General features: G+C 41.7%; 1 protein-coding gene across 1 annotated transcript; it reads left to right on the forward strand.

The window, feature by feature from the left end:
* Positions 1–33: 33 nt before the first annotated feature.
* Positions 34–27,831, forward strand: colgalt2b (collagen beta(1-O)galactosyltransferase 2b). Its single transcript, XM_058639262.1, has 12 exons — positions 34–350; positions 16,367–16,477; positions 17,581–17,698; positions 19,375–19,509; positions 19,664–19,868; positions 20,922–21,041; positions 21,521–21,594; positions 21,717–21,823; positions 21,988–22,120; positions 23,422–23,549; positions 23,695–23,901; positions 26,760–27,831. The coding sequence occupies exons 1-12, from the start codon at positions 109–111 to the stop codon at positions 27,031–27,033; spliced, it is 1,854 nt and encodes a 617-aa protein (XP_058495245.1). The 5' UTR covers positions 34–108; the 3' UTR covers positions 27,034–27,831.

The following is a 27,831-nucleotide window of genomic DNA, read 5'->3' on the forward strand; positions in this document are numbered from 1 at the left end:
CTCCCTCTCTCCCTCCCTCCTCTCGCACAGCCACTCTCTCTCTCTCTATCTCTCTGTGCTCGGGCTCCACACTTTGGAGAGAATCGCGGCGGAATCGTGGAAGTGAAGATGCGGGTGGTCGCTGCCGCGGGACTCGGTGTGCTGTGCGCGCTGTTGGCCGCTCTGGTGCGCGGCGGCGGCGGCGCGTCGTTGGAGCAGGAGACGCTGGTGCAGCAGGTCAAACCCGAGTCTGTCCTCCTCAAGCCGAAGGTTCTGATCGCCATCGTGGCGCGTAACGCGGCGCACAGTCTGCCGCACTACCTGGGCTGCATCGAGAGGCTGGACTACCCGAAGGAGCGCATAGCGATCTGGTGAGAGAAAAGTTCACTTTAAGTTAACTTAAAGTTAAAGTTAAAGACCATGTGGTGCAAACACCTGAGAGAGTATGACAACGTGGAGGTAGTAAAGACATTTGCAGGTGCTCATGTGATAAAAAGTGTTGGCTCATAAAATAAAAAACATAACATTACAGTGGTTTGTCTTGTAATTAACCTTATTTATTATTATTATAACAACCATACACTTATGTCAGTGTAATTATGTGTGATCAGTTTATAAAAGAGAAGCACGATATGTTGATAAACGATAATGATACCAATATTGCAGAGGTCTTTTATGGCACTTTTCCATGATATAACTCTACTCAGTTTGGTATCAGACAGTCTTTACCATTAGCATAGAACCTCCTCAATGTGGGCGGGGTCTGCATGAACCTGCAGTGACTTTATATTCAACACACACACACAAACTAGTGACTTGTACAGCAAGTGTTTTCAGTGTTGAATCATTAGAATCAGTTCATTCACAGAATGGTTCAGTACTTCCTGCATCACCGGAGCACAGACTCTGTCTGACACTGAACTGAAATACAACTGAACAGCTGGTGATTCTGCTCACGCTCAGTACTGTCATTAAATACACCAGACTCCTCTGTTCCTCTGTGAGATCCTGTGACGACACTCTCTGACCAATCAGTGGCCGACTGTCTGTCCACGTCACATTTTAGTATCGGCTAAGTTCAGGTACCAGAAAAAAAAGCACCAGCTACTCTCATTAGTCTCTTCTGTAGTGAAATGAACATAATATTTTGCATGCTCGCTCATGTCACAGCAGAGGTAGATATATTTTCTTCATTGTGCAAAATAAATAAACAGAAAATGTGCAAGCATAAAGGTCAAGAGGCAGCAGCTTATTCAGCCTACTGGTTTAGTCATTAGTCATATCACGGGATCTTGGCAGGTTTGCAAATATCCTATAATACATTTTAAAGCCAATGTTGGCCGTTGCCTGCAATAGAGTGCAGGCTGAATTTGGATTTTCCACGGAAATCTAAAAGATGAGATGTTATGCACGCTTCACATGCCTCCGGTAAACATCGGGGGCTGAGTCAAGCCCAGTGTTACTGAGGCAGAGCACAGCAAGTAGCCAGTGAGTTGTAGTTTGCATAGGAATGGATTCTGCTAACGTCAACAAACACTCTCAAGCTCAGCCGGGCAAACAGGAAAGTGAAGACTAAACTGTTGTGACCTCATCACTGTGCATCATGTCTGCAATTAAAATACTGACATTCATAATCAGTGCTAGAGGCTCCATAAAAATATCTATATCTATCTATCTATATCTATCTATCTATATATATATATATATATATATATATATATATATATATATATAAATACTGACATTTATAATCAGTGCTAGAGGCTCCATAAAAATATGTATATCTATCTATATATATATATATATATTTATATATATATATATATATATATAAATACTGACATTTATAATCAGTGCTAGAGGCTCCATAAAAATATGTATATCTATCTATATATATATATATATATTTATATATATATATATATAGATATACATACTGTATATGTATACATGCAGAAGAACTTGATAAAAACAGAGGTCAAAGGGCAGGTGTTTTTGAAACGTGTCTGGGCTGTGTTCATGGTGGTCTGCGTACAGGAGCGCGTGGTAATGAGAAACAGCGTGTGTCCACAGATTGTCAGTGTTGGTCTCAAAGACCTGTTGCCACTGTTGCCGCCGTGTTTTACGACGCACTTATTCCTCGTGTGTCTGCCGGCATCTAAATTGCACGCTGTGTGGAAAGATGAAAGAGCTGCCGTGTTAGTCTTTAACCCTTAATCACCGCTGCCTCCGTCTGATTCAGCACAAACCTGCGGAAACAAGGCTTTAAAACAGCAGGGCTGGCAGGTACGATGGCGGCTGAGTGGGCGAGTGGGCGAGTGGGGGGCTTCAGGGTCTCCAGGTTCAGGGTCCTGCGGGTGTGTTTGGCCTCGTCGGAGCAGACTGAGATAATATGAAGCTGGTGGGCTGTTGAGGAGAGAAGCCTGCAGGTAGAGGGATGAAAGGAGACACTGAGTCGGTCTGACAGCAGGACGTTAGAGGGAGGGAGGGGCTGAATTCTTGGAAGTGTGTTTAAAAGGCCTGTGTGTGTGTGTGTGTGTGTGTGTGTGTGTGACATTGCAGCAGGGAGCACAGAATAGCCTGAGGGTGTGAGGCTTCATCCACATGACTCTTTTTCTTCTTTATTTTTATTTAAAAATGCATCAGTGCTGTTTCTAAAATGCCTGCTGTCCACCCCACACTGGCGTTTTGTCGAAAACGTTACTGACTCAGCTTTAGAGTGAACCTTTCAAAATAATGACGCCGTTACCTGCATCTGATCCCTCACAACCTGATCATCAGCTGTCATTGGTCTCATGACAGAAATCCCTGTTCTTAATGTTAGTTAGAAGTACTTTCTGAAAAGAAGCAAACGACTGCAGGAGAGTCTCTATTGGCTCTTTTCCATGACACAGTTCTAGCACGACTCGACTCGGTTTGGTGTCAGTCACGTGGTTTTCTCTGCTGTGACGCTGTTGAACACAAAACTAGTGGCGGACAAAGCAGGAGCACAGAATCCGTCTGGCACAGTCACGCTAAATAAACCAGACTCCTCTGTGAACACCGTACTGCACCAAACCATATGTATCATGTTTTTAGATTTGTATTGGGCCTTTGATGGAACTGAAGGCTGCTTCACAGAGCAGGGAAAAACAAAACATAGATGGCAGAACGAACAAAGGACAAGAATATAATGATAGGAAAACTTGGGATAACGACTCTAACAACAGCAAATTTATAAGCATTTGCTTTGAGTTTTGGGGCGGCGTGTGGGTTTGGGCTGGTTTGATGCAGGGCCCCCAAGGACTCAGAACTGCCTTGAAATTCCACTGTGAGTGTGTGTGTGGACATGTGTGTGAGCATGTGTGTGTGTGCGTGCGTGTGTGTGTGTGTGTGTGTGTGTGTGCACACGGCCCTGTGAAATGATGGATCAGACAAAATCTGCAGAGATTTTGTCTGGAGGCAGATTGTTGACGATGGAGTGCAGATGAGACATGTAAAGAATTTGAGAGTCACACAGTGGTGCATGTTTGCAAAGCTGCACCTTCCAGCCATTGGTTTGTTCTGTTTCCCACACTTTCCTCTGCTGAACGTCTTGATTTGGTTTGTGTGACTCAATTTAACTCAAGCAAGTACAGTTTCCTACAGATAACTTCTGAGGATAAATGCATGTAAACAAAAATAAATAGTTATACACGGAATAAGTAAGTTAAAAATACAGAGATGCACGGGGGGCCCGGAGTGCTGGCGTGGCTTTGTGAGTGGGTTTAACTAACTAGCGGTAGGGCCCCCAACTGGAACGAGGGGCATCTGTGTCTGTGCTGCAGTCAGAGCAGCCGCAGAAAAATCACAGTCTATGTTTAAGGCACATAATCCCCATGAGAAACACCAGTATGGAAAATGGCAATCACAAAGAAATGCATTGTGGGCACTCAACATCAGCTCCTGCTCCCAACACATTGGCCTCTAACATAGAAGTCTTACCTCTTTTTTTTAAAGGTGCAAATGATTTTATTTCAGCAAACATGTCTATGGTATTTAAAGTATTCTGATGTAGACTTTGGCATGGTAGTAATAGTGTATTTGTCATCATTATTCTGCTCCCATTGCACCCCCAAATTGTTCTCAGACATGACCAGAAAAGTGAAAACTAGCCTTTTTAAAGGTCCAGTATTGGCAGATGTTGTATAATCACTTAAAAATACTTCTTTTTTTTGGTTTTCATAGCCTTAGAATAAGCCTTTTATATGTGTTCTTTAAGCAAGGTTGGTTGCACTCAACATTAGCTTCTGCACGCTAACATATAAGTTTACTTTTCTAAAGTATTTAAAGTTACACCTGGTGACATAAATGTGTGTATGAACTCTGGGTCTTGTGCATGAGGTTTTAAGCTCTACTATGGGATGCTGATTTGTTTCTGTGGTGATTATAAACATGAAGAGTGCCGGTTGGAAACTGTGAAAAAGCATTTAATGATGCTTCTGTTGTTAAAATGGGTAAAATGGGTTTATTTGTGGTTAAGCTGGTTAAAAAAATGAGATTTTCTGCTCACCATAACTCATGCAGCTCTGTGCCTCGTTGTTTCAGTTTGTCGTCATTATGGCTCGACGCGTGAGCCAAACCGCGGCATAAATGCCAAACTGCCGTCCCTGTGTCCATGTCAGATTGTGTTTAGGGCGCATTACGGAGCCGCAATTACACGTAGAGACAGTGGATGAGTTATGAAATCCCTTTGTGAGTGGGAACAATAAATCCACTCAGTTTAACTTCTAAACAACTTCAAAATCCGATTCTTTTATGTTGCATGTTTGACTTTACATCACTGCAGAGAGCAGTAAGAAGCCGGGAGGGGAGTGACGTGAGTCCGGGGGTCTCCAGCTAGACTCCAGCCAAAGACTCTGTGGTTATTATGGGATGCATGTCATCGCCCACGAAGTAGCTGTGCTGATCATCTACAGCGTGGAAATCATGAGCATAACTATTGTATCGTAGGAAAGTATGGAGCATACATGTATAGAGCGTAGTAGAGCTGCAGCGTTTGTGAGAGGAAACTCTTCCTGACTTATATAACATCTCCTCTCTGGAGACTCGGTTTGGACACAATGAAGGAGTGTTTTTCCTCTTTATCTCTCCCGCGACTACTTTTAAACACGCAGAACAATGGAGACAGAGCAAGGTGGAGTAGAGAAGAAGAGTGGAGATGATTAAGCGTGGTAGTGATGGTGTTTGTGTCATTATTCTGCTCTCAGACAAATGAACTTGTCAGTTGTCTGAGTGTCATAAACCTGCAGATACTTTTTCTTAAAGCCAGTGAAAGGCTGCGTGAAAGTTAAGTTAAACTCCAGGTAAATATTGTTCAGATGCAGAATAACACACATTTTTTCATGCCATAGTTGGAGTCGTGATTTTTCTGTGAAAACTCGGTCCTCGTGGTTGTAAGAGAATTACAGTGAAAGCAGAGGAGTAATAAAAACATGGATGGTGTGTTGTTTGTTCTCATAATTTCACTTTTAATTCACGGTGTTAGCTTTAATGTGTGTTTGTACTGCATGTGTGTGAAACAGTAAGATGACATGACACTTAAAACTGTAAAAAAAATAAAGATTATTGTGGCGTACGGCAGTGATAAGGCGGTCTGAAGAAGAGACATATTCCAGTCTGAGCCTGTTCACAGGATAATCTGCAGTGATCAGCGTCTCCTCCACCCTGTTGCTGCAGCCATGACTCACTCTGACAGTCTTAATCAGTCCTTCAGGAGTTTCTCCCTCTGCAAGTGGGTGCAGGTCCCACAGGGAAGTGGCAGAGCAGTGACAAAGACTCTCACCCTGCTGTTAAGAAATGAAAGAATGTGTGGAATTAGGAGAAAGAGTGAAGGGGGGGATGGTTGGGCAAAGAGAAGGTGGTCAACAATGCTGGGAAAATTACCCTCAGGGCATTTTAACACTTTGGTTAATCTACATTCCCACAGTGGCTGCTTTCCTTTTCCCTCCTTTGTCCTTTTGTTGCTTCTTCGTCTCCATCCATTTGTCCTCACTGTCCACTGTAAAACACAACAAGACTCAAGTTTGATGACTTGGTCTGTTTAAACAAGTGTAATCTTGTGGGACATTTTTGTTCATGATCTTTTTAGTTGATTGTGGCTTTGAAAACTGAAATCTCCCTGACAGCTGCTGCAGATTCTGCTGCACATCTCGGAGAAACTAATGGGTTTATAATATAAAATGTCAACAACAGATTTCTTTTTTTTTGTCACAAACGCAGAATGAGCAGCTAGAAGACACTGAGGTGATACAGCTGATAAAAGTGGATTAGACAGTTAATCCTCATTTTTTGTGTTTGGGTACGTGGGCCAGGTGGAGGTGTCGTGCCCACTAACACTCGTGCGATTTTAGTCAGACTAAGACAATAACTCAGTTTTCTTAATGTCATGTAAACTCATCAGTCCGACTAAAATTTAGCTAGTCTTAGTCGGACTAACATACCTGGATAATAGGATTCATAGTCTGATTAAAGGAGACGACGTATAAACAGACAACAACACGATGGCGTCAGCGAGAGCAAAAGCTACGAGGAGACGAGATTCATGCTTTAGAACAAGAGCAGGATCATCTCACTGTTTGTTTTTTCTGTGACGTAAAGGTCAACAAGAAACTGATTCCATACACAAGTTTGTAGAGAGATACATACGGAGGACGTACACGGCCGATAAATCGATTTCCTCCTCCCCCACAAGGACTCAGCTTGACTTAATCAGAGCATTAGCTCAATTAAACTGAGTTAGAACTTGATGTCACCAAAGGCTGAATTTGAGTTCATTTATGGTTGTGAGCATGATCATTATGTCCTGGAGACACTGATTATTGATTATTTGAGAACACAGATGACTGAATGTAGCCTTCAGGGTTTCCCCTGTGCCAGGTGTGTTCCTCTGTGGGAGCACACATTTCTTTCCTGGCTTTGAAACATGGGAAATTTGGCCATGCATGGATTGAATTATTTGTGTATTATCTGGTGCAGGCACTTCATGATTAGTAGCATGTGCCTTTGGTGTGTGTCAACATGTATTAGATCACGGAGTTGGCTCCGTGTGTTGAAATGTGTTTAATTTTCTGAAGTGTAGTTATTACTCACAGCACAAATGCATGTGTGTGTGTGTGTGTGTGTCTCTTCTCAGACCTGTTCATGTGTGTGTGTGTGTGTGTTGTGTTGTGTTGTGTGTCTTTAAAATACTGTTACACATAAGTAATGAGTGTGTGGTTCAGCTGTGACTCACACCCAGTTTTACACTCACTTTCCCTAAAGAGACCATTTGGCCCACAGTGAGGCAGGACTTCCTGTGTAGAGTAACAGGACACATCCACTTCATCAGTATCACCATCACCTCATCTGTCACATCTGTCACATCTGTCACATCTGTCACATCTGCTCAGGGGTTTGACTCCAGATAATCAGCTTGTCATAACACTGGGGGCAGAGAGGTACACACATACAATTTGCTTTGACAAAGTGAAATCATAATCAACAGCTGATGCTGCATATACTTGGCAACAAGTCAAATCGATAAACACGTCGTCATTGACAAAATATTTGACATGAAACCACTGACGTGAAAACTCTCACATCTGCAGTGTCTTGTCGCTTCTTTGCAGAGACACTTTTACCAGGTCTTCCTGACAGTTTACACACACACGGCTGTATTCTCCCAAGATGCAGAAACCACACCCCTCAGCCCATAATAAATCATGATGTGTGTCAGTCTGAAACATTTGAAACAGCCAGGCAGTTTAAAACAGCATTATAGTTATTAATATATTGCATTTGTCATAGTGTCATAGTCTTGCACACTCATGGTGGTCTGGGTCGAAGTGTTTGATCACTTAAAAAGAACGAATGAAGGAATGTTTCACACAGCATTGACAGGTTTGCAAACATCAGATTTATTATTTCTTTTCATATAAACTTTATTTATTGATGCTACAATGATGATACGATGCATGTGAACAAATAACAACAACATTTTTTGGACTCAAGCTTGAAGTAGAGTATATTACGTGGCCCTGAATCCAGTTGCTAAACGCAGAGACTGGAGCTTTGGCAGCTCTTCATTCAGACTCCACCAACAAACTCTGTGAAGTTGACAGGAAGCAGCTGACGATGTTGGACCTGCCAAACAGTCCAGCTCTGTCTCATTTGCCCCAGAGCAAAGGTTTTCTCTGTGGACCTGGAAGTCTGTTCAGTCAACTGCACAGAACAGACGGAATAATCCCTGAGCCATTTTAATCTCTCTTTCATTTTGGCCTGGACTGCATTGCATTCTCGCTTCTATGCCCCCTGTGTTCGGAGCTTGGCGGCACAGCATGGATAGAGACACGGTGGCATCTTGGTACAACGACTGTCTCACCTGGAGTGGGTGGAAGATGTCGAATTAGATGAAGTTTGGTTTGGTTTGAAGGGAGTGAGGATGAAACCGGGCCACCGTTCATCAGTCAGTTCATGGCAGTGTTTTCATCGACAGTGGAGTATTCATCAGAAAGACTGTTGCTCGTTTATTCATAGTGGAAAAATATTTTTAGCACCATCCATCTGTCTCTGTGTATGAGACCTCATCTGTCCCTGTGTGTGTCATCAGTGTCACGGCCTCTCCCTCTGCCCCTCCCTGTTTGTCATTTCCCACCTCGCCCTACACATCTGTCTTTTCCTCCATCGCTCATTAAATCATTTGTTATATTTCCCTTTGCTCTTTGTTTCACATCATGAGTTTCTATATGTGTGTCTGAATGTTTATAGTCTGTGAAATGCTGTTACACGGAGCCACACATGCTGTCTGTCCAAATCCTCTTCATTCATTCATTCATTCATTCATCAGCGGGGTTGCTGGTGCCAATCCCAGCCGGCATAGGGTGAAAGACGGGGTACACCAGCAACCTTCTGGCAACCTTGTTGCTGTGAGGCAACAGTGCTGGCCACGTGATCCACTGTGTGTTCCCCTAACTGTCAGAATATCAAAGAAAACATCAGACGAGACTCTTTATGCCTTTTATCATTATTTATCTGATCTGTGAAGTCTGGCATGATGTCACTGAATCCTCTCATTGAGGTTAAAATGTCACGTGTAAGTGATGATCAGGTATTGTTGTTGGTAACTGGTGCCAAATCAAAAGCACAGGTATTACTATCTTTTCCACAGAGATAGCCACTGCTACTGAGCAGGACTGGTCTTAGAGCTCAGGTTCACAGGTTCACAGGTTCACAGGTTCACAGGTTCACTTGTTCATCCTGTCTCCTACCAACACTAGCTTTGTGTAATATTTAACCAAGATGCATATCTTTGCATATTACACTCCAGTGTGAGCCCATCAGCCTACGGCATCTTTGTTGACCCTGAGAGACATGAGGAATTTCAGTCAGGAGGTCCGGTCTCCTCAGCCCCTCCCTCCTCCCCCCTCCCCTTGTCTACCTCCACCCTTCTTCCCCTCTCTCCTTTGCCCTGCTGTTCCCGTGACATGCCTGCAGACGATACTATCAAGTCCACACACACACACAAGCATAGTTATTAAGGCCTCTGCTCAGGTCTGAAAGAGGCATTCTTCCTTGTTAATTATGTGCAGCAGCCGGTCATTATTGGAAGTGATACCAGATAGTTTATTGAATCAAGAGTCAGCTGACACTGGCCTGCTGGGACCTTTCAAAGCTGTGTTTACCTTTTAGAGCCGGTCTGAGAGACGAGCCTGTGTGTTTAAGGCCAGATGTCAGACTGCAGTTGATCACCTTCATGACACACTCACTGTAATCTGACACGCACACACAGGAGAGACGACTCAAGTGGGTTGATCATGAAATGAGGGGATGGAGACCTTTAACTTATATATATAAATATATATATATATATATATATATATATATATATATATATATATTTGTTTTTTTAAATAATGTGGTCATCAGAGACATATTTTATATCACCCAGTACTTGCCACGTGTCCAGGTTTCAGTTTATCCGCGCAGAAAACTTGGGCGTCAGTTGGGAAATCTACACTTTATTAGGACTTTGATATCATAATAACAATTATTTTGTTATTTTTCATGTGTTCCTGGTGTGTTTCCCCGTATTTCTGCTCCATGTTGTTTTTAGGTTTGAGTTTTACCTTTTTCTTTAGTTTGTTTTGATTTTTAACTGTGTTTTATTCTTCCTGAGAACATGGGTGTCAGTTGGGAAATCTACACTTCATCAGGACTTTGATATCATAATAACAATTATTTTAGCTGCCTTTTCATGTAGTTTGACATCCTGTTCTGACTGTCGCCTTGTAATAAACCGATAAATGACTTATTTCCAGCACCACAGTCCATAGAACATATCACAGCACATAGGAGTTGTTAATCCACAACTGTTAGGTTTAAATGTGTTGTTTTGTGACACAAACTTGGTTTTCATGGAGTTTGATGGCAACATAACATATATTTACCGTAGAGTTAAATCAGTTTTTTTAAATCAGTTTCTCCTTGTCAGCCATGTTTTTAATCATCAGACGTGATCTCGTGAGATCAGATAACCCTGTGAGAATAAAGTGGATATTATTCAGCGATCGGACAAAGGAGCAGTGGGATGTGTGAGTGAGGCCCCTGCAAGCATGTGTTGTCCAGATGCAGATCATAAAGATGGAGCAGGATCTTAACCCTGCAGGCAACCGAGTAATGAGGCGGCAGCTTATAATGTAAACTTCAAAAAAAGAAATGAGGAGACGCAGGAGGCAAGAAAGAAAGAAAGAGATGCAGAAGTACAGAGGGATGAGGAGGAGGAGGAGGAGGACATGGTGTACTGATATCCTCAGTGCATATCACATAATTGCTGTGTGTCCGCACGCCAAGTCCTAATAGTTTCATGTATTGGAAAGAATCTGCTACGGCTTCCTGACCTCTGGGTCCCAGCACAGGACAGTTCAGCTGTCGTGGCTGAACATGAGGAGAATGTTGTTTCCTCCGTCTCAAATATAAATAAGACAAAGAAGAGGAGGTCTCAACATATCAGCAAACGCGTTTTCCTCTTCCACATGCACTTTAAGTCCGAGTGTTTCCCTGTTACATCATTACTTGCCACATTTCCAGAAATCAAGAGCCATGCAGAGCTGTGATGTCGGTAATGGAAAATCACACAGTGTTCAGCTCGGAGAGGCTGCGGCGTGCAGTGGGCGGGCCGCTCTTTAAACACGTGCTCAGAAAAAATCAGAAAACTCTACTTTATCATCCTGAGTGAACATATTTGATCACGTTTACTGTTTCTGTTCAATGTGCGTCTGAGCTACAGAGCTGCAAAACCAGTGTTTCCCCCTTTATCGGTAAAATGTGCCGATTTATTGAAGTAATTCAAACCATGTGTCATTTTTTCAATCATCCCTGAGACACGCAGACAACCTGCAACCTCTGCCGACCGATGACTCGCCGCTGCCAGGACGAGATTTTCCAGCGATATTTTCATTTATATTTTCTCATTAGCATTTTACTGCTTTAGTCTAAAAAAAAAAAACAATTGTTGATTGTTTATTGATTTTGTAAAAAACTCTGCACTTCTGCAGTTTGTGTTTAGCAGTAACAGTGAATTCCTTTTATCTCTTGCTCTCTCTTTCATTATCCCACTCTCACTCCAGCTCTCTCATAAAGACGTTTACAGGTGTGTGTTCATACACGTGGTCCTGGTTGTATTGAGTCTGTGGTGGATGACATGTAAGAACATAGCACATGTTTATCCCTCAGTGACGGTGCAGTAAATGTGTGTTCAGGTCTGTTTATTACCACTGACTCAGGTGTTTCTGTGAGTTTCCAGCACATGATAAAAACTACAATTATCGTCCTGTGGGTTTTTATGTCGCCGCTGACAATGCAGCTGTTGAAAAGAATTGAATGTTAAAGACGCCAAAAACATGTTTGCAAGCAGGTAACGTGTGAGTCAGCGTGAACAACATTAAATGCCACATTTGAAAAGATTCTCTTGAGGCTTTTTTAAGACAATTCTTTTGAGCTCACAGTCATTTAGGACCAAATTCTAATGTCTTTCTTGAGTCCAAGTGAATATTTGGTTGTGGTGGACTGCCTATCGCCCTATGTCAGCTGAGATTGGCACATGACTCTCCTGTGGAGGATAAAGTGGTGGAAGATGGATGGATGTGTGGTTTTCAGCTCCTGGTTTCCTGTTTTATTTTGAAATTTTCCCTGAGTGTACCTTGTTCTCTGAGTTCTGCTTCCTGTCCTGGCTTCACGTTGATTATTCGTCACCTAAGGCAAATCACAGACCCTGGTATAAGTATACCAGGGTCTGGCTCTTGTAGTATCTGAAGTCACCATTGGGTGGCAGTATAAGTCTGGATGCTAGGAATTGGACGCATTCCTAACGAAGAAGAACAGAACGATGCTACAGTTCCCTCGGACACGTCTGGTTCGAGCGGCTCATCAGCTATATGGCCGGTTTGAGGGTCGGATGACCATCCTTGGCGTCTTCTTCTGCTGTCAATGGGGCGGTCTTTGCGTGCGGTTACAAAATCTGCACGTTGTGCATTGATGCCGCTATTCACATCAGTCCAAACAAGTATGAGTGCCTTTAATGGGTTTGACCTGTGTTTGCTTGTCCATGTGCTCCTCAGTGCCTTCATTGGTTCATTGTGTTTGTTTGTTCCATGGCACATTTCATGTCATGTCATGTCTGTCGCTTCGATTTTCTTTCATGTGTTTCTGGTCTTTTCCCTGTATTTCTGCTCCATGTTGTTTTTAGGTTTGAGTTTGACCTTTTTTCCTTTGTTAGTTTGATTTTTAACTGTGTTTGGGTCACATTTGCACCATGTGTGAAGAAATGACCACAAATTGTTAACAGGTTCAAACATGTTTATCGTGTTCATAAAAACATGAGGTCTTAATGAGTTCAAGAGAACGTTTGTTCCATTGATATTTGAGCACCAAAGTCTTATCAGTTGACCCCTACATCCAAAATAATGTTCGTCCTAAATTTGATGAAACTCCTTAAAGTTGTTTATGAGTTAACGAGTTCACAAAAATACAACGGGTGGATAAACAAACACTCAAACACTTACTCATTCCTCCTTCCTATTAATACACTTTGACAACCTCTTCACTTTGCTGTGAAACAAACCCACGACACAAACATCTACATCTGTATAATTTGGGACACACCTGCAAGTGCAGACACACACACACACACACACACACACATTATTAAAGTTATTGACCGTTCTGTTTCCTTCAGGCTTTTCCAGCTGCTGATTATGTTTCATGAGGAATTTATCCGTCTGAGATTCCATGCACATGTCGCTCGGCCTCCTCCCGTCTCATCTGTGTTTGTAGCACAGGACCGTGCATGCGCCTGTGTTATTTGTGTGAGCTCATAAGCATGTGTGCACTCAGTGTAAGTGTGTCGTTAAAGGAGAACAGGTGTTCCTGTGCCGGTGTTTGTGCTAAATGACGAGCATCAGCGCTGTAATCTTCTTCTTCTTCTTCCTCGTCATGTACTTACCTGAAAGTCTCGGGACATAAGTGTGCGTTTGCGTGTGTTTCTTTAATTGGGAGTTATTTTGGAGCGCGGACAGTAAGGAATATTACAGAAAGCAGTGGAAACCTCACTAAAAGCGTGTGTTTGTGTGCACACTTCTACCACACGCTCTGTTGACCTTTCCTCACTAAACTGGGACTTTTTTTATCCAGAGACAGAAACAGGTGAAATTTAGATTCCCGATGGATCCCGAACGTGTGAAGTGATAGCAAACAGTGATGCAGACTTTGTTTACAGTTTTAATTTCTCTTGCACACACACACACACACACACACGCACACACACACACACACACTTCACCACCACAGACAGAAGCTCAGTGTCTCTGAGACTGAGGCAACTGCACGAGCTGAAGTGGAAATCTCTGTGGAGGAACAGAGTATAAACCACAGCAGTGACTAACAAGCATCTGTGGCTCTGATGGATTTTGTGTGTGTGTGTGTGTGTGTGTGTGTGTGTGTGTGTGTGCGCTGGCTTAACTGTTGTCAGTTTACCTTTTTTTTAAAGTGTAAAAGTGTAAAGTTGTTGCACATGGTGCAGCCTGAGTCTGCTCTTTTAAATCCTCTGAAGAATCTACGTCAAGTCGTACTTTACCCTCACCCCAACATTTGAACCAGTGGCCTTTAATGTCTGTGATTCATTGAGATGATAAAGCTGTTGTCGGCACTTGAGAAACCTTTAGTTGTTATATAACTAATGTAATACTTTCTTTATTGACGCCACAAAACATGAAAACGATAATATCATTATAATAAATGACGACAATAACTTTATCATATATGGTCCTGATGAGAAAGGTGGTGACATTTTCAGTCAGATGTGTCCACACCAAGCGTTTTTGCATTAATTGATTCTCTGGCGTAACAATAAGGACATCGAGCAGGGGAGTCGGGGTGTCTCTGGTTTCCTCTCAAAATCCAAAAACATCCAGATTTGGGGACTAGGCAAAGTGTCCCTGTGTTGGACTGGTGACCTGTCCAAGGTTGTGACTCCGCCTTTTGCCCTATGTCAGCTGGGATTGACACCAGTGCCCCTGTGACCCCTGCGAGGATAAAGCGGTAAAGATGGATGGTAGGAGCAGAACTGCTAACATCTGAGTCTGGGGTTTTGGGCCAAAGTCCCCACCAAAAATCCCCACATGTTGGCCCCTTAATGTGGTTTTTGTCAATTTTGATGAGCATAGTTTCATATGAGGCAGTCTCTCATCACTAAGTACTAATCTAGCAGCTTTTATTAGTCTGGTTTTAACCACTGAGAATGTACTTGTGATCTGTCTCCCGTTAAACACATTCTCAGGGACGCTGGCAGTGTCTTACCCCACCACTCACTCAACCGTCTGTCCCAGTGTCTTACATTTCCAACACAATCCCATCCTCTGTAATCTAGTACCAGTGCATTATTTTACATGGAGAGAATTTACTCTTGACAAACTTTCTTATCTTCTTACTTCATCTTCTGTTGGCATCCATGTGTTTTCTTTGTGTAAGACAGCTCCTAATTTGGAGGTCCTTCCCAAAGTGTCCTTTCCTGTAAGAATCTATTTCTTACTCCTCCATGTCAGATACGACCCTGGGATGTTAGAATAATCTTAGTGTCCACTGGCTTTTCTAATGTTGATCAAATATTATAAATATTTCAAACTGCAATGACTCTGGACACACTCATGTCATCCTTACAAACAATCTCTTAAAGAGGATCAGTATGAGCTCTTTGTACTTGATTGTTAACATAGTTTTAGCCGCGGTGTGATGTCTGTCTAACAGTGACAAAGCTTTTCAGTTCTCAGGCTGAGACTCTGAGACAGTAATGACACAAAATCTGAAAGAAGAAGTCTGTCGTCATCTTCCACAACCAGCTGTCTGGATGTCAGTGGATGTCAGAGTGTCATAGTCGCTTCCATTTCACCCTTAAAATATGTATGACTTTGCTGCACATCCTCTTTTCTTCCAGACATTCTCTTCTTTTTTTGTATTGTTGTTGTCATTTGTTTAAAGACTTCAAACTTAAATTTAAAAACAGAGGAGGGAAAGTGTTGCACACTCTGGCTCCAGATATTTTTAGTCCTTTAGGCCTGAACACTGTGTCACAGAGAAGAAGCCCCTCCCCCCCCTTCACATCATATAAAGTCAGAATTATTATTATTATTTCTGTCACTTTTTTATTTACAGATTCATTTTGCGTCATAAATTAAAACATTTTGTTGTAAACTTTTTCGTTCCATATCAAGACAAAAACTTGAAATGATTAATTATTACTATTAACTATAAAATATGGTCTCAAATATCATTATTACTATATATTATGTTTGTTTTTTTCTCACAAGAATCTTTGACTTGTCCTCCTGACCAGATTAGACACTTAAATTGAGTTTGGACTGGAATGTGCACCACTGTTTCATCTTTTCTCTCACCTCGCGTTGTTCTCCTTGTAATGTCCTATTATGGTTTTATTTATTATCTGTTTTATAAGTGTGTTTATTATGTATTAAGATTTCCTGCTGTGTTATTGCTCTGTTTTAAAACGGAATTTAAACAAATCATTAGACTCAGTTTCCACCTCCATGCGGCATGAGTCACTCAGCCCGTGTGGGTTGGGCTAATCCAAAATAGTGAAAACAAGGGGGTTGTTCTCTCACAAAATAAGTATTAAAGTATGTATGATTCGTGCTGATATCGCATCGGATCAATATCGGTTTCGGCCAATAATCAAGGCTGCAATATCGGTATCGCATCGGAAGTGAAAAAAGTTCTATCGGGACATCCCTAAAAAATGAGAAAATATGAGTTTTCACACTTTTCAACAAAGGTTTGCCTCATTTCACTGACACTTTTGTTGTCTGTGTTTGTGTTTCAGGGCAGCAACAGACCACAATGTGGACAACACCACTGCCATGTTGAGAGAATGGCTGAAAGGAGCTCAGCGAGTCTACCACTATGTGGAGTGGAGGCCGATGGAGGAGCCGAGGTGAGACTTACAGCAGGATGCAGGAGTTTAAGCCTCATTTAACAGCTTCAGAGTCATTGTGATGGTTAAATGTCAGGGCTGCCAGAGTCCTCAGAATCAGGAGGTCTCGCGAAAAAAACACAAATTGCAGTAAACACGCAGATCAAGGCAGTGATAACGTATTATTAGACGGCAGAGCCGGAGAAAAAGAAGCAGAGGAAGGGCGTGAGGAAGAGGAAACAACTGTCTGACCGAGCGAGGGGCCACACATGAGTAAACATCAGAGCGGCTTTTTTTGAATGGCGGGAATTGAAAAACACAGAAACATGCAAAAGGAATGACTGGCACAGACATGACTCCACTGAATGCACATAGCTAAGACAGCGATGAGTTTTTACAACAGTGAGGATAAAAACAACTGTAGGAGGAGCTCCAGAGAGAAACAGATCTGTAAAGTTCTTCTTTAAAACTTTTAAATGTAAATAAGTGCCTGTTACATTCTAACCATGTTTAAATGAGCTCACACGACGCTGATCAACAATCAGCTCAACACGACTGTCTCTGTATGACTCACTCTCTCTCAGTAAAGCTTTTTTTTTGTTTTTAGTTTTTCACTTTGCTTTCAGTTGCACATCAAAGCCAACATGTGGTTATTACGGTAATTTCACTCTCGCTGTTTCAGGGAGCCGGAGAATCAGCGTCTTTGTGAAGAACACCTGTACATGCTTTCCATTTTTTGGCCTGTTTTTGCACATTGAGAGATATAGAAATACCCCAAAAATGTTATTGTAAATATGTGTCATACTGTTCCAATTTCAGATTTAACACACAGAATCTGGTGTTTGTGTACAACCGCAGTGCTTTTCTAAATAAACCTTTTTCTTTCTTTTTAAATTGATAAAACAGGATTTTAACGTGCAGTAAATTGTAAATAACTGTCAGACATTGGAAGTTATTCTGGACAAAAGCACTTAGTTACAGGACATGCTCTGGTACTTTTATGGTTAAAAAAGGCCCAAAAAGAAAAGGTCCAGACATTTTGAGGCTTAGGTGTTAAAGGGATAATCACAGTTTCTCATGGTAAAGATAATAAATAGAATATATTTACTTTTATTTATCATCAGATCCTACACAGACGAGTGGGGTCCAAAGCACTGGCCTCCCTCCAGGTTCAACCACGTGATGAAGCTGAGACAGGCGGCGCTCAAGTCTGCCAGGGAACGATGGGCCGACTACATCCTGGTAACATATTTATTCACTAATTATTCATTAACTGAAAATATGCAATAACAATTCATTAAGATATTGTTCATCTGTTGCTTGCTGTGGTTTATAGTTGAAAACATTCCTTTTACTTTACCTTTTTAAACTGTTGAAAACACAAATATTAAACTGTCGATAAACAAGACTCTAAACACAGGACAACAACATGAGATGATGGAGGTGAAGGGAGCTGCGGCACACGACTTATGGGACGTTTGGCTTTTGCTGCACACCTGCATGAAAATAACTGGATATTACAAGTGCTGTCAGACATGACCTGACGTGTGTGTGAAAGGATCCAGAGGGCTGTACAGTACGTGAGAGTCGCCCTGGACTTCTCACATGTACAGTTTGTGTGAGTGACTGTGAAAATAGAAGCTCCACATAATTCAAAGCGAGTTGTGTCCTGCTGACTGCATGTTTAAGCCAGCTGTGCGGTTGCAAAATAGGAAACTTTCCATGGGAATGAACAGGAATGAACTGGGAATTTTGAAAACTGAAGGTTGGGAAAATAAATGTGGTTGGTAAATAATAAACTGTAGCATAATCAGATTTGATGTAAATACAGTTGAATATCAATGCTATTCCTCAATCACACGCATACACAGTAGCACACTATACTTACTGCAGGGCTATTGAGGCCACGCCCCCTACATGCACTGTGATGATTTCCACAAACCTCAACTATTGAAGCCGCACATTTGAGCCCAAGGACTAAATAAAGTCTTGATGATATTATCAGGTAGATATTTGATCAGGGAGTTGCTTTCATTTTATTGTTCAATTAAAGAATTGATTGTTCATTGAAACAATTAAGCACTTAAGATAAAGTTCTACTCGCAGCTAACGGAAACTTTGTCATGTTTTTTCATTTGTATCATTACAGTATGCATGACATTGTGTATGACACAGTTTCTTTAAACTATACAAGTGTTCCTGTTAATTCCCAGATATTCCCATAATTCCCATGTAAATGGCGACATTCTCCTGCTGTTGGGACAGATCGTGACCCAGACTTTCTCCTTCTGCACTCACTACACATGTGAATGGAAAACAGCTGCTGTAACGCATAAATAAAACAGCTGATACTAATAAAAAAATGTTTTATAAAGAAATGAACGTAGGGTATAGGTGACTGGTAAATAGTGTTATCACTATGGCATATTGCATACTGCAAAACAGAGCTAATGCAATAATAAATTAGTGTAGGTTATAGAATTATTTACTTTTGTTTGGTTGGTTTTCTTTTTTTTTATTATTCAACTTGCTTGTTGGTTTCATTTAGTCTCTATCTCTAATTTTTTATTTGTAGGGCTAACTTATATTATTTGTCCTGTGATTTAATTATGTTGAAGTGTTTTTGAATCTTTCAATTATTCACAATCAATAAAATGAACATTTTTGTTAAAATAAATAAACCACAACCACAAACACTCTGACACTAGTGAAAGTGTTTTAGCCACTTTTTCAAAATGCCTGTCACGACCCAACGCACAACAGAAATCATGACGAGAGCAACATCTGTGCACGATGTTGTAAGTGTTTGGTAAATTAATTAAAACTCTCCTCTCCTCTCCTCTCCTCTCCTCTCCTCTCCTCTCCTCTCCTCTCCTCTCCTCTCCTCTCCTCTCCTCTCTCCTCTCCTCTCTGTGTAGTTTGTTGACAGTGACAACCTGTTGACGAACCCTCACGTGCTCAACCTGATGATGGCTGAGAACTTGACGCTGGTGGCTCCTATGTTAGAGTCTCGCTCCCTCTACTCCAACTTCTGGTGTGGCATCACTCCACAGGTACTGTTTAAACTTTAACTCGTCCGTCTGTCTGTCTGTCTGTCTGTCTGTCTGTCTGTCTGTCTGTCTGTCTGCCTGTCTGTCTGCCTGCCTGCCTGCCTGCCTGTGCATCAGCTGGATTTACCTCAGCCTCATGTTCGCTCTTCTCTGTCAGGGTTACTACAAGCGAACGCCAGACTATCAGCCGATCAGGGAGTGGAAGCGACTGGGCTGCTACCCTGTTCCCATGGTGCACAGCACCTTCCTGTTAGACCTGCGCCGTGAAACCAGCAGAGACTTGGCCTTCTACCCTCCTCACCCGGACTACAGCTGGGCATTCGATGACATCATGGTGTTTGCGTTCTCGGCACGTCAAGCAGGTGAGTTTGAATATCTCACGACTGCTTTACTTCACACAGTCATTATTATTCAATTGTGAATCACACATGTGTTACACATGTGCGCCAGTGTAAAACTGTGTAATACACACATCAGTTACAAGCAGATGAGCGAGCACATGCAGGGAGAAATGGAGCCGTGTGTGTGTGTGTGTGTGTGTGTGTGTGTGTGTGTGTGTGTGTGTGTGTGTGTGTGTGTGTGTGTGTGTGTGTGTGTGTGTGTCCTGATTGTACACGTGGCTGTTTTTAAGTGTGTAACAGTGTCAGTGTTTGTAGGTTTTATGTGTATGTGAGTGATGACCCACTGGGAAATAACACAACCATTAAGGTTCTCTATTTTAAACTTAAGAGAAAAACAGAGAGTGCATTTATCACATCTTTCTAATTAGTTTCATTAAATAAATTGTTTAACGTTTGGCACGACTCACCAGAGGAAAATAACTGGCAGTGAGAAAGAAGTCAATGGCCCTTTTTATGCAGGTTAACTGGGGTTTGTTTTGTAGCTGGAAAACTTTATCCATTTTTATATACAATCTGTGGATACAACCCTCTCCAGACTACTTATACTACCATAATCATTTAGAATAATGTTTATGTTATTGTTAAAAATAAGACATGGCCAAGCGGACAGGAATTGGGCTTGTAACCTGAGATTTCCTGGTTCAAATCCCTGTCAGGTCAAGGGCTGGGGTTACCCTGAGCAAGGTACCCAATCTCCATCGCTCAGACAAACAGAGAGGGAGACGCTGAAAGGCCACATGTAAACGTATAATCGCTGCATCACGAGCAAAGCATGGAGCCACTTAATGCTGCTGGTGCTAAATGTCACTTGAAGTGAGACATATACACACTTGTGTGTGTTTGTCTTTAGAGTTTGTTTTAAAAGTAGTTTTTTACGGTGGTGCAGAAAGAACGTCTGCCACGTTTATTCTGGACATTCTCCTGCCCAACACTGTGTGTCACACTATTCCAACAGAAACACTTGTTCTTTTACTGGTTGAGCTGAATGTATAACAACGACTTGTTGTGTTCCAGGTGTGCAGATGTATGTGTGTAACAGAGAACACTACGGTTTTCTGCCAGTCCCTCTCAAGGCTCAGCAAAATGTGCAAGAAGAAAGTGACAGTTTCACACACACAATCACTGAGGCTTTGAGTGAGTATGCACACACACACACACACACACACATAATGCATTCCCTAATGTTAACATTAAACTAAATGCCTAACCCTAACCCTAGACCAGGGAATTCCTAACCCTAACCACAATTCAGCCCTAATTTACCCCAAAACTAAACCAGTTCCTCGGAAATGAAGTCATACCTCATGAGGACCAGGTTTCGGTCCCCATGAGGAATAGTGGTTCTGACAAGGGCAGTGTTTATGCCAGTGTAATACAAGCACACACACAGGCATCAGTATCTATCATGTTTTAGGTACTTTTCCTGTCAGATTTGTTTCTACTCCTTGACCCACCTGACCTTCCTTGATTACATCCTCAGTCCCACTCCTCTGCTCTATCTCTCATCTATCCGACCCCCACCTCCTCCCTCTCCTCTCTCTCCTCTCTCTGACAAACCACCTGAAGAAATATATAAAATAACACTGTCCCCTCCTTCTTCCCCCTGTCAACAGTCGACCATGACATTGACACCTCAGAGTACCTGAACTCCTTGTCGTCACCACATGATAAGATAGGCTTCGAAAAAGTGAGTGATGAGCTTGAGACACTTCCATGTAACTTTATATATAACGTTTTTTTATTGTTTTAAAAACCAGTATGAACATACTAACACAACCAGAGACACCTGATGTGTGTTGTCCTGTTTAGATTTTCCTCATCAACCTGAAGCGACGGCTGGACAGAAGGACCAGGATGTTGAAAACAATGACCGCCATCGGTCTCCAGGCGACACTGACGGATGCAGTGGATGGAAAGTAGGTCACAGCTCGGTGATAACCTTTCTATAACATTTCTACACTGGACTGGGTTTCAATTCTTAATCCTTCTTGTGTGTGGCTGTGTTGCTGTGACCCACTCAGCTACATGACACATGACACATGACAGTGAACAGATAAATACACAGTCTCTCTCACTGTAGGGCTCTGAATACGTCCCAGTTACAGGCTCTGGGAATAGAGATGATGCCGGGCTACAAAGATCCTTATTCTGGACGAGTCCTGACCAGAGGGGAGATCGGCTGCTTCCTCAGTCATCACTCTATCTGGACAGAGGTGAGGGAATCAGCATCTATGTATGTATATATACATAGATGTATGTATACATATATATATATAATATCTTAGAGGAAAAGTGATCATGTTGTCCAGTAACAGCACAGATCCAATCCCTGAATTCTGAATCCCTGTCGGCTCTGAGGTTTCTCACGTCTGAACAAGAGTGAAAAGGCACTTTCAACCAGTCCGATTTACTACATTTGGACCACATGGTGGAATAATGGTTAACAGTGTTGCCTAACAACCAGTTGGTGGTTAGACCGAGGGCTTTTCTGTGGAGATCGCATGTTTTCCCCTGTGTGTGTGTGGGTTCTCTCAGGGTAGTCTGGCTTTTTCCCACAGTTGCAGACATGCAGAAGTGTAGGTCTCACTTTTAAAAGAGATTCTAATCTAAATGTGACTCCCTAGTAAAATAAATGTTAAATAAATAAAAAAATGGGTGTCAATAGATTAAAATGTCACAGTTAGAACAGACGACTGCAGTCTCGTCTTTTTAAAAGCTGAATGTGCTGTGAAGAGTAACCGTTATCACTCACAGAAATCCAGCAGCATCTTCATCTTCATATAATACTTTTTTAAATGATGTATTCATAATATGTTCCTTCAGACTTCAATCATCCAACCCAATAAACAAGAGTCAATAGCAGAAGAAGCTCTTTGGCATTGGTAGAGTAGATTTGGCCATATTTCATGTGTGCGACCTACACACTCAACTCAAGAGTTATTGTCAAGAATCATTGTTACAACAAAGTTTTCAAATCAAGTTTAGATATAGTTAGTTATTAATGAATGAGTTAGAAAGCTTGTTGTTGTTTTGTTATTCATTGACGACCAACATTCTCTTGTGTTGTAGACTTTATACAGTGAGACTTTCTGTCTCACAGGGTTAGTATGTTGGTTTGGAGTTTTTCCAAATTTGACATGAATGAACACATTTGATGAAGAACTTTTATTCACCGACAAACAGCAACACAATAAATTGTTGTGCGAAACTGGAAAAGTTTCTCCTAGATCAATGTCCGATGCCTCACACTGAGAGACTGTTGGAATATAGAGATTATGTATATATATATATATATATATATATATATATATATATATATATATATATATATATATATATATATAAATATATATATGTATATATATATATATATATATATATATATATATATATATATATAAATATATATATGTATATATATATATATATATATATATATATGTGTTAACCCAAGAATGTTCATTATTCACCTCTGATTTTAAAGGTGATGTTTGTCGCTGCTGTTTATTTTTAGGTGATCGAGCGTGGCTTCCAGAAGGTTCTTGTTTTAGAGGACGATGTGAGGTTCGAGCCCTGGTTCAAACGACGGCTACAGGCCATAATGGAAGACGTCGATAAAGCCCAGCTGGACTGGGACCTCATGTAAAAGCACCAATCAACTGCCTACATACTGCACATATATATACACAGTATATCTATATATCTATATATGAATATACATATATATAGATATATATAAATGTGAATGAAGTCTCATCTGCTCACCTTGTGTCTCTTCTGTCTGCAGTTACGTGGGACGGAAGCGTATGCAGGTGCAGCAGCCAGAGAAATCAGTGGAGGGCGTGAACAACCTGGTGGAGGCCGACTACTCGTACTGGACGCTGGGCTATGCGCTGTCTCAGCAGGGGGCCAGGAAGCTGGTGGACACGCTTCCATTCACGAGGATGCTGCCTGTGGACGAGTACCTGCCAGTCATGTTCAACAAACACCCCAAGTCAGTCCAAACTCAAGTTTTATTCTGTTTTACTGCTGACACGTGGCACAGTGCAGTACATGTGATACAAAGACATTGAGAGATTGTTTTCATGGAACCACAAAGCTACGGAAATATGTCCACAAACTGAGACACAAGGCCATTTTAAGATGACTTTTGTTTGTGAGCAAATATTTACTCAGCAGCACAAATAGATGGGCTCAGGTGAACTGCCATCTTACATAAGATTATCAGATAATCCACATTCAGAAAAAAAAAAGCTAAATGAGAAGTACAAGGTCATAAAAATGTACACATGCACACATAGAACTAAATACTGACTCTGGGGCAAAAATAAAGCAGTGCAGAAAGACGAAAGGACGGCGTGCACAATAATTATCTATACATAGACACAGACACACATGTTCATATGCTCCTTTTTGGACTCTTCAGTGCAGTTTCCTGGTTTGTGTTCTGGTGGTAGACCACAAACTCTTTTACGTTCAAATCCTAGTTATGTTCCCTGCATGCGTCCTCTTTTCTTCCTCATTCCTTCTCTCCTTCCCTCCTGATTATGTCCCTTCACCACTACCCCACACTGCCCCCCCCCCCCCCCCTCCGTCTCACGTTCCCCTCAGACACAGGGCATGGATTGTTCTTGGGGTTCAGTGGGTACAGTGCTTTGCACAATGCCTGCTTTTCTGTATCTTCTCTCTGTGGAGGATTCCTGCTGGGCCCTGCTCTCCTGCACCTCCACCTTTACCCCCGCTCTCCATCCCATATTTATCCTCAAACACAGCCCTCCACCTCTGCTCTCATTATTCTCCTCATATTCTTCCTGTTTTTACCCCACTGGCATTCCTTCACTCTATTTACAGGCTTCAATTTTTATTTTTTGCACACCCACCCCCTCTGTCACCCACTTCTCCTCCCCCTTCCGTCTCTCTCTCTTTGAGGAATTTGGGCCAGTGCGGCTCTTCCTGCTGGCTGGAGAACGGGGACAGGATTCCCATTGATAGAGGCCTGAGTGTGGGGGAGGGGTAGAGATGGACACTGTGCAAGTGTGTGTGTGTGTATTACTATATAAATACACAGATTTGTGTGTCCAGTGTGCATTGTATAGATTACTAGGTAAACGCACAGTGTGTGTGTGTGTGTGTGTGTGTGTGTGTGTGTGTGTGTTCAACAGTGAGAGACTGAAAAATGGAGCAAAAAAGTCATATGAACATAAATGGAGAAAAAGTGGCAGGAAAACTATAAAATGAGTTTAAATCCTGAATATTGTGTAATGCACATTTGCTTTTTGGCAGAAGGAGAATTATTTATGTTTCCTAAACTAATTAAAAATGATAATTTCCTGAGTTCTCCTTTCTAATGTTTTTATATATACAGTATATGTATACATATATTATATTATCTTTATATTTTTTGCTAAAACAATCAAACAGAAATTACACAAAAGAGTGATTGTGGTGAGTTTAATGTGTATTCTCTACTGGTTCGAATGATTCTAAAATAAATACAGTTTTTTTATCAGCTGTGGCTCCAATTATCCTCAGTGGGAATATAAGTGAACACACTCATTTCTTCTTAATCTGCTCAGTTTTTGCTGTGGAGTCAAACGGTTACAAACATTAATGTTTGAAGTCATCCTTTTTTAAACTTGGGTCACTGTTCAATATGATTTATTCACTCAGTCCGGGCATCTAAACCTGGGGGCCTGGGGGCCACTGAGTGTTGAGTTTGGTCAGTAGGGAGCTAGACAAGTGAAAAAAAGTCAAATATTTTGGGAAAAAGTATTTCAAAATAACAGTATTTATGATGATATTTCACATCATTTCAAAATAAAAGTGCTTGTTTTGACATGGAACGGTAAACAGTTCACGATATAAACATTTATGATGCAAAATTCATCTCTTAATAAATAAAAACCTAAAGAAAGAACTCATGAAATTGAGAGAAGGGCAGTTGTATGGTGCAAGAGCTCGACTTCACTGTGCATGGAAGTGTAGTGACTGTGAAAGAGGCTTAAATGTCTCATTTTGTTGATGCTGCGTTCAAGAGAGAGAGTGTTTGCTGATAGAGGTGAACGTTTCTACTGTCTCCACTGAGTGTTCACCGGCTTTAAAAAGGCAGTTGGGCAGCTGGGGAATTGACCTGTGTGGTGACCTGTGTGGTGACCTCTGTCTCCATGAGCGTGACTCCTCGAGACTGACGTGTCAAAGCCAAACAGCCTTCATTCCTCCCTGTGGCTCTGCTGCAGGTCCACATTGACACACTATGATAGTAGACCTTGTTCAAACATGATGGGAGTTGAAAATCAAAGGAAATGTCCCTTACCTTCTCTATCATGTGTGCTTTAATATAAGTCACATGGAAAACCTGTACTGTAATAATGTGAAGATGCTTTACAATGGTGCAGGAGATCAGGAAATGTCTGTGAAAATATAGTTATTACTCATAAATACACATATAAATGAACTAGTGGTGGGTAGGTAGGTGTTTTACATGATTGAAAGGTCACCAGCCTTTCACAAGGACAACAAGATATTTTTAAAACAGGAATAAAAACATCCTTGTTACAACATCATTTGGCTGCAATAGAAAAGAGTTGTTCCTTTATTTGACTTCCTGTAAATGTGCTGTCTGTGCTGATATTACATTATGGTGCGGACACCAGCATTTCCACATAATAGAATATGATGAGTCAGAAGATGCAACGAAATGAACTTTTAATTTATATTAACTCAAGTCGTTGGCCAAGTACTGACATGTGTCTCATTATATGTCATAAAAAAAAGACTTCATCAATTACAATGATCATAATTTACTGTCCTCGTCCACTTTGTCTGATGTTCTTGTTTTTGTCTTTTTCCCAGCACTGATTTCATGTCACACTTTGAGCCTCGGGACCTGAAGGCCTTCTCTGTGGAGCCGCTGCTCATCTACCCCACACACTACACTGGAGAGCCGGGCTACATCAGCGACACAGAGACCTCCACCATCTGGGACGACGAGGCCGTGGCCACAGACTGGGACCGGCAGCACGCGCGCAAGACGGCCCAGCAGGGACGCATCCACCAGGTGGCACAGAACAGCGTCACCGGAGACTCGCCGCCTCCCGCCTCCCGAGCGTCACGTGACGAGCTCTGATAGAGACACCAGGGGGAAGACGCAGTGTACATGCAGTGAATGTTGTGCGTACACACACTTGAAAAACTAAGATGTATTTACACAGAAACACACACACACACACACACACACAGACACAGGAAGAATCAGTCTGATCTACTGTCACACGAGGGGACGCTGAGGAAGAGGAGCAGAATCTAGGACGACGGCCACACAGCCTTTGACAAAACTTTATTTATTCCCCATGCCTCCTCTCAACATGTGGATTCACGTCCTGAGAAAAATCCAGCAACACACGCAAACTAACACCATTTGCTAGAAACTGGAAATGAACATTCTCACAGATCCATTTTTTATATTGTTTTAAAAAAAAGATTGTTGTTATTTAAAAAAAAAAAAAAAGAAAAAAGAAAGATGTGTTTTTTTAATGGACAGCTGACGAATAAAGGAATCTCAAAGCTGTCTGAAAACTGCTATGTGCGTGTGTAACTCTATATTTGAGGGGTCAACGATGAGTCCACGGGGCATTTGTTTCCAAACAGCAGGGCATTAATGGAGACTATTAGTGTCAGGAAGTGCAGATATCACACTCACACAGCAGGCTGGTCCTGTTATCTTTCCAGAGTAGCAGGCGTACATCATATGCAGCCTCTATGGTGTGCAGTTGCATCACTTTAGATTCTTTCCAAAAAATAAAATTGTTAAATATGTTTTTTTTTTTAAAAAGCTGGATTATTGAAATTCCCATGTCCTGGACTCGAGGCTGTGTTTCCTTTCAGTTGTGGTGCCAGGCTGAACCAATAAATCAACTTCTCTGTT

Source organism: Solea solea, chromosome 9, assembly GCF_958295425.1.
Source record: "Solea solea chromosome 9, fSolSol10.1, whole genome shotgun sequence".
Lineage (NCBI taxonomy): Eukaryota > Metazoa > Chordata > Actinopteri > Pleuronectiformes > Soleidae > Solea > Solea solea.

Bases quoted from the DNA above. Each gene is read 5' to 3' on its own strand.
- colgalt2b (XM_058639262.1), top strand. From the start codon at position 109: ATGCGGGTGGTCGCTGCCGCGGGACTCGGTGTGCTGTGCGCGCTGTTG. The intron at 351-16,366 runs GTGAGAGAAAAG...TTTGTGTTTCAG, and splicing joins AAGGAGCGCATAGCGATCTG to GGCAGCAACAGACCACAATG. The intron at 16,478-17,580 runs GTGAGACTTACA...ATTTATCATCAG, and splicing joins AGGCCGATGGAGGAGCCGAG to ATCCTACACAGACGAGTGGG.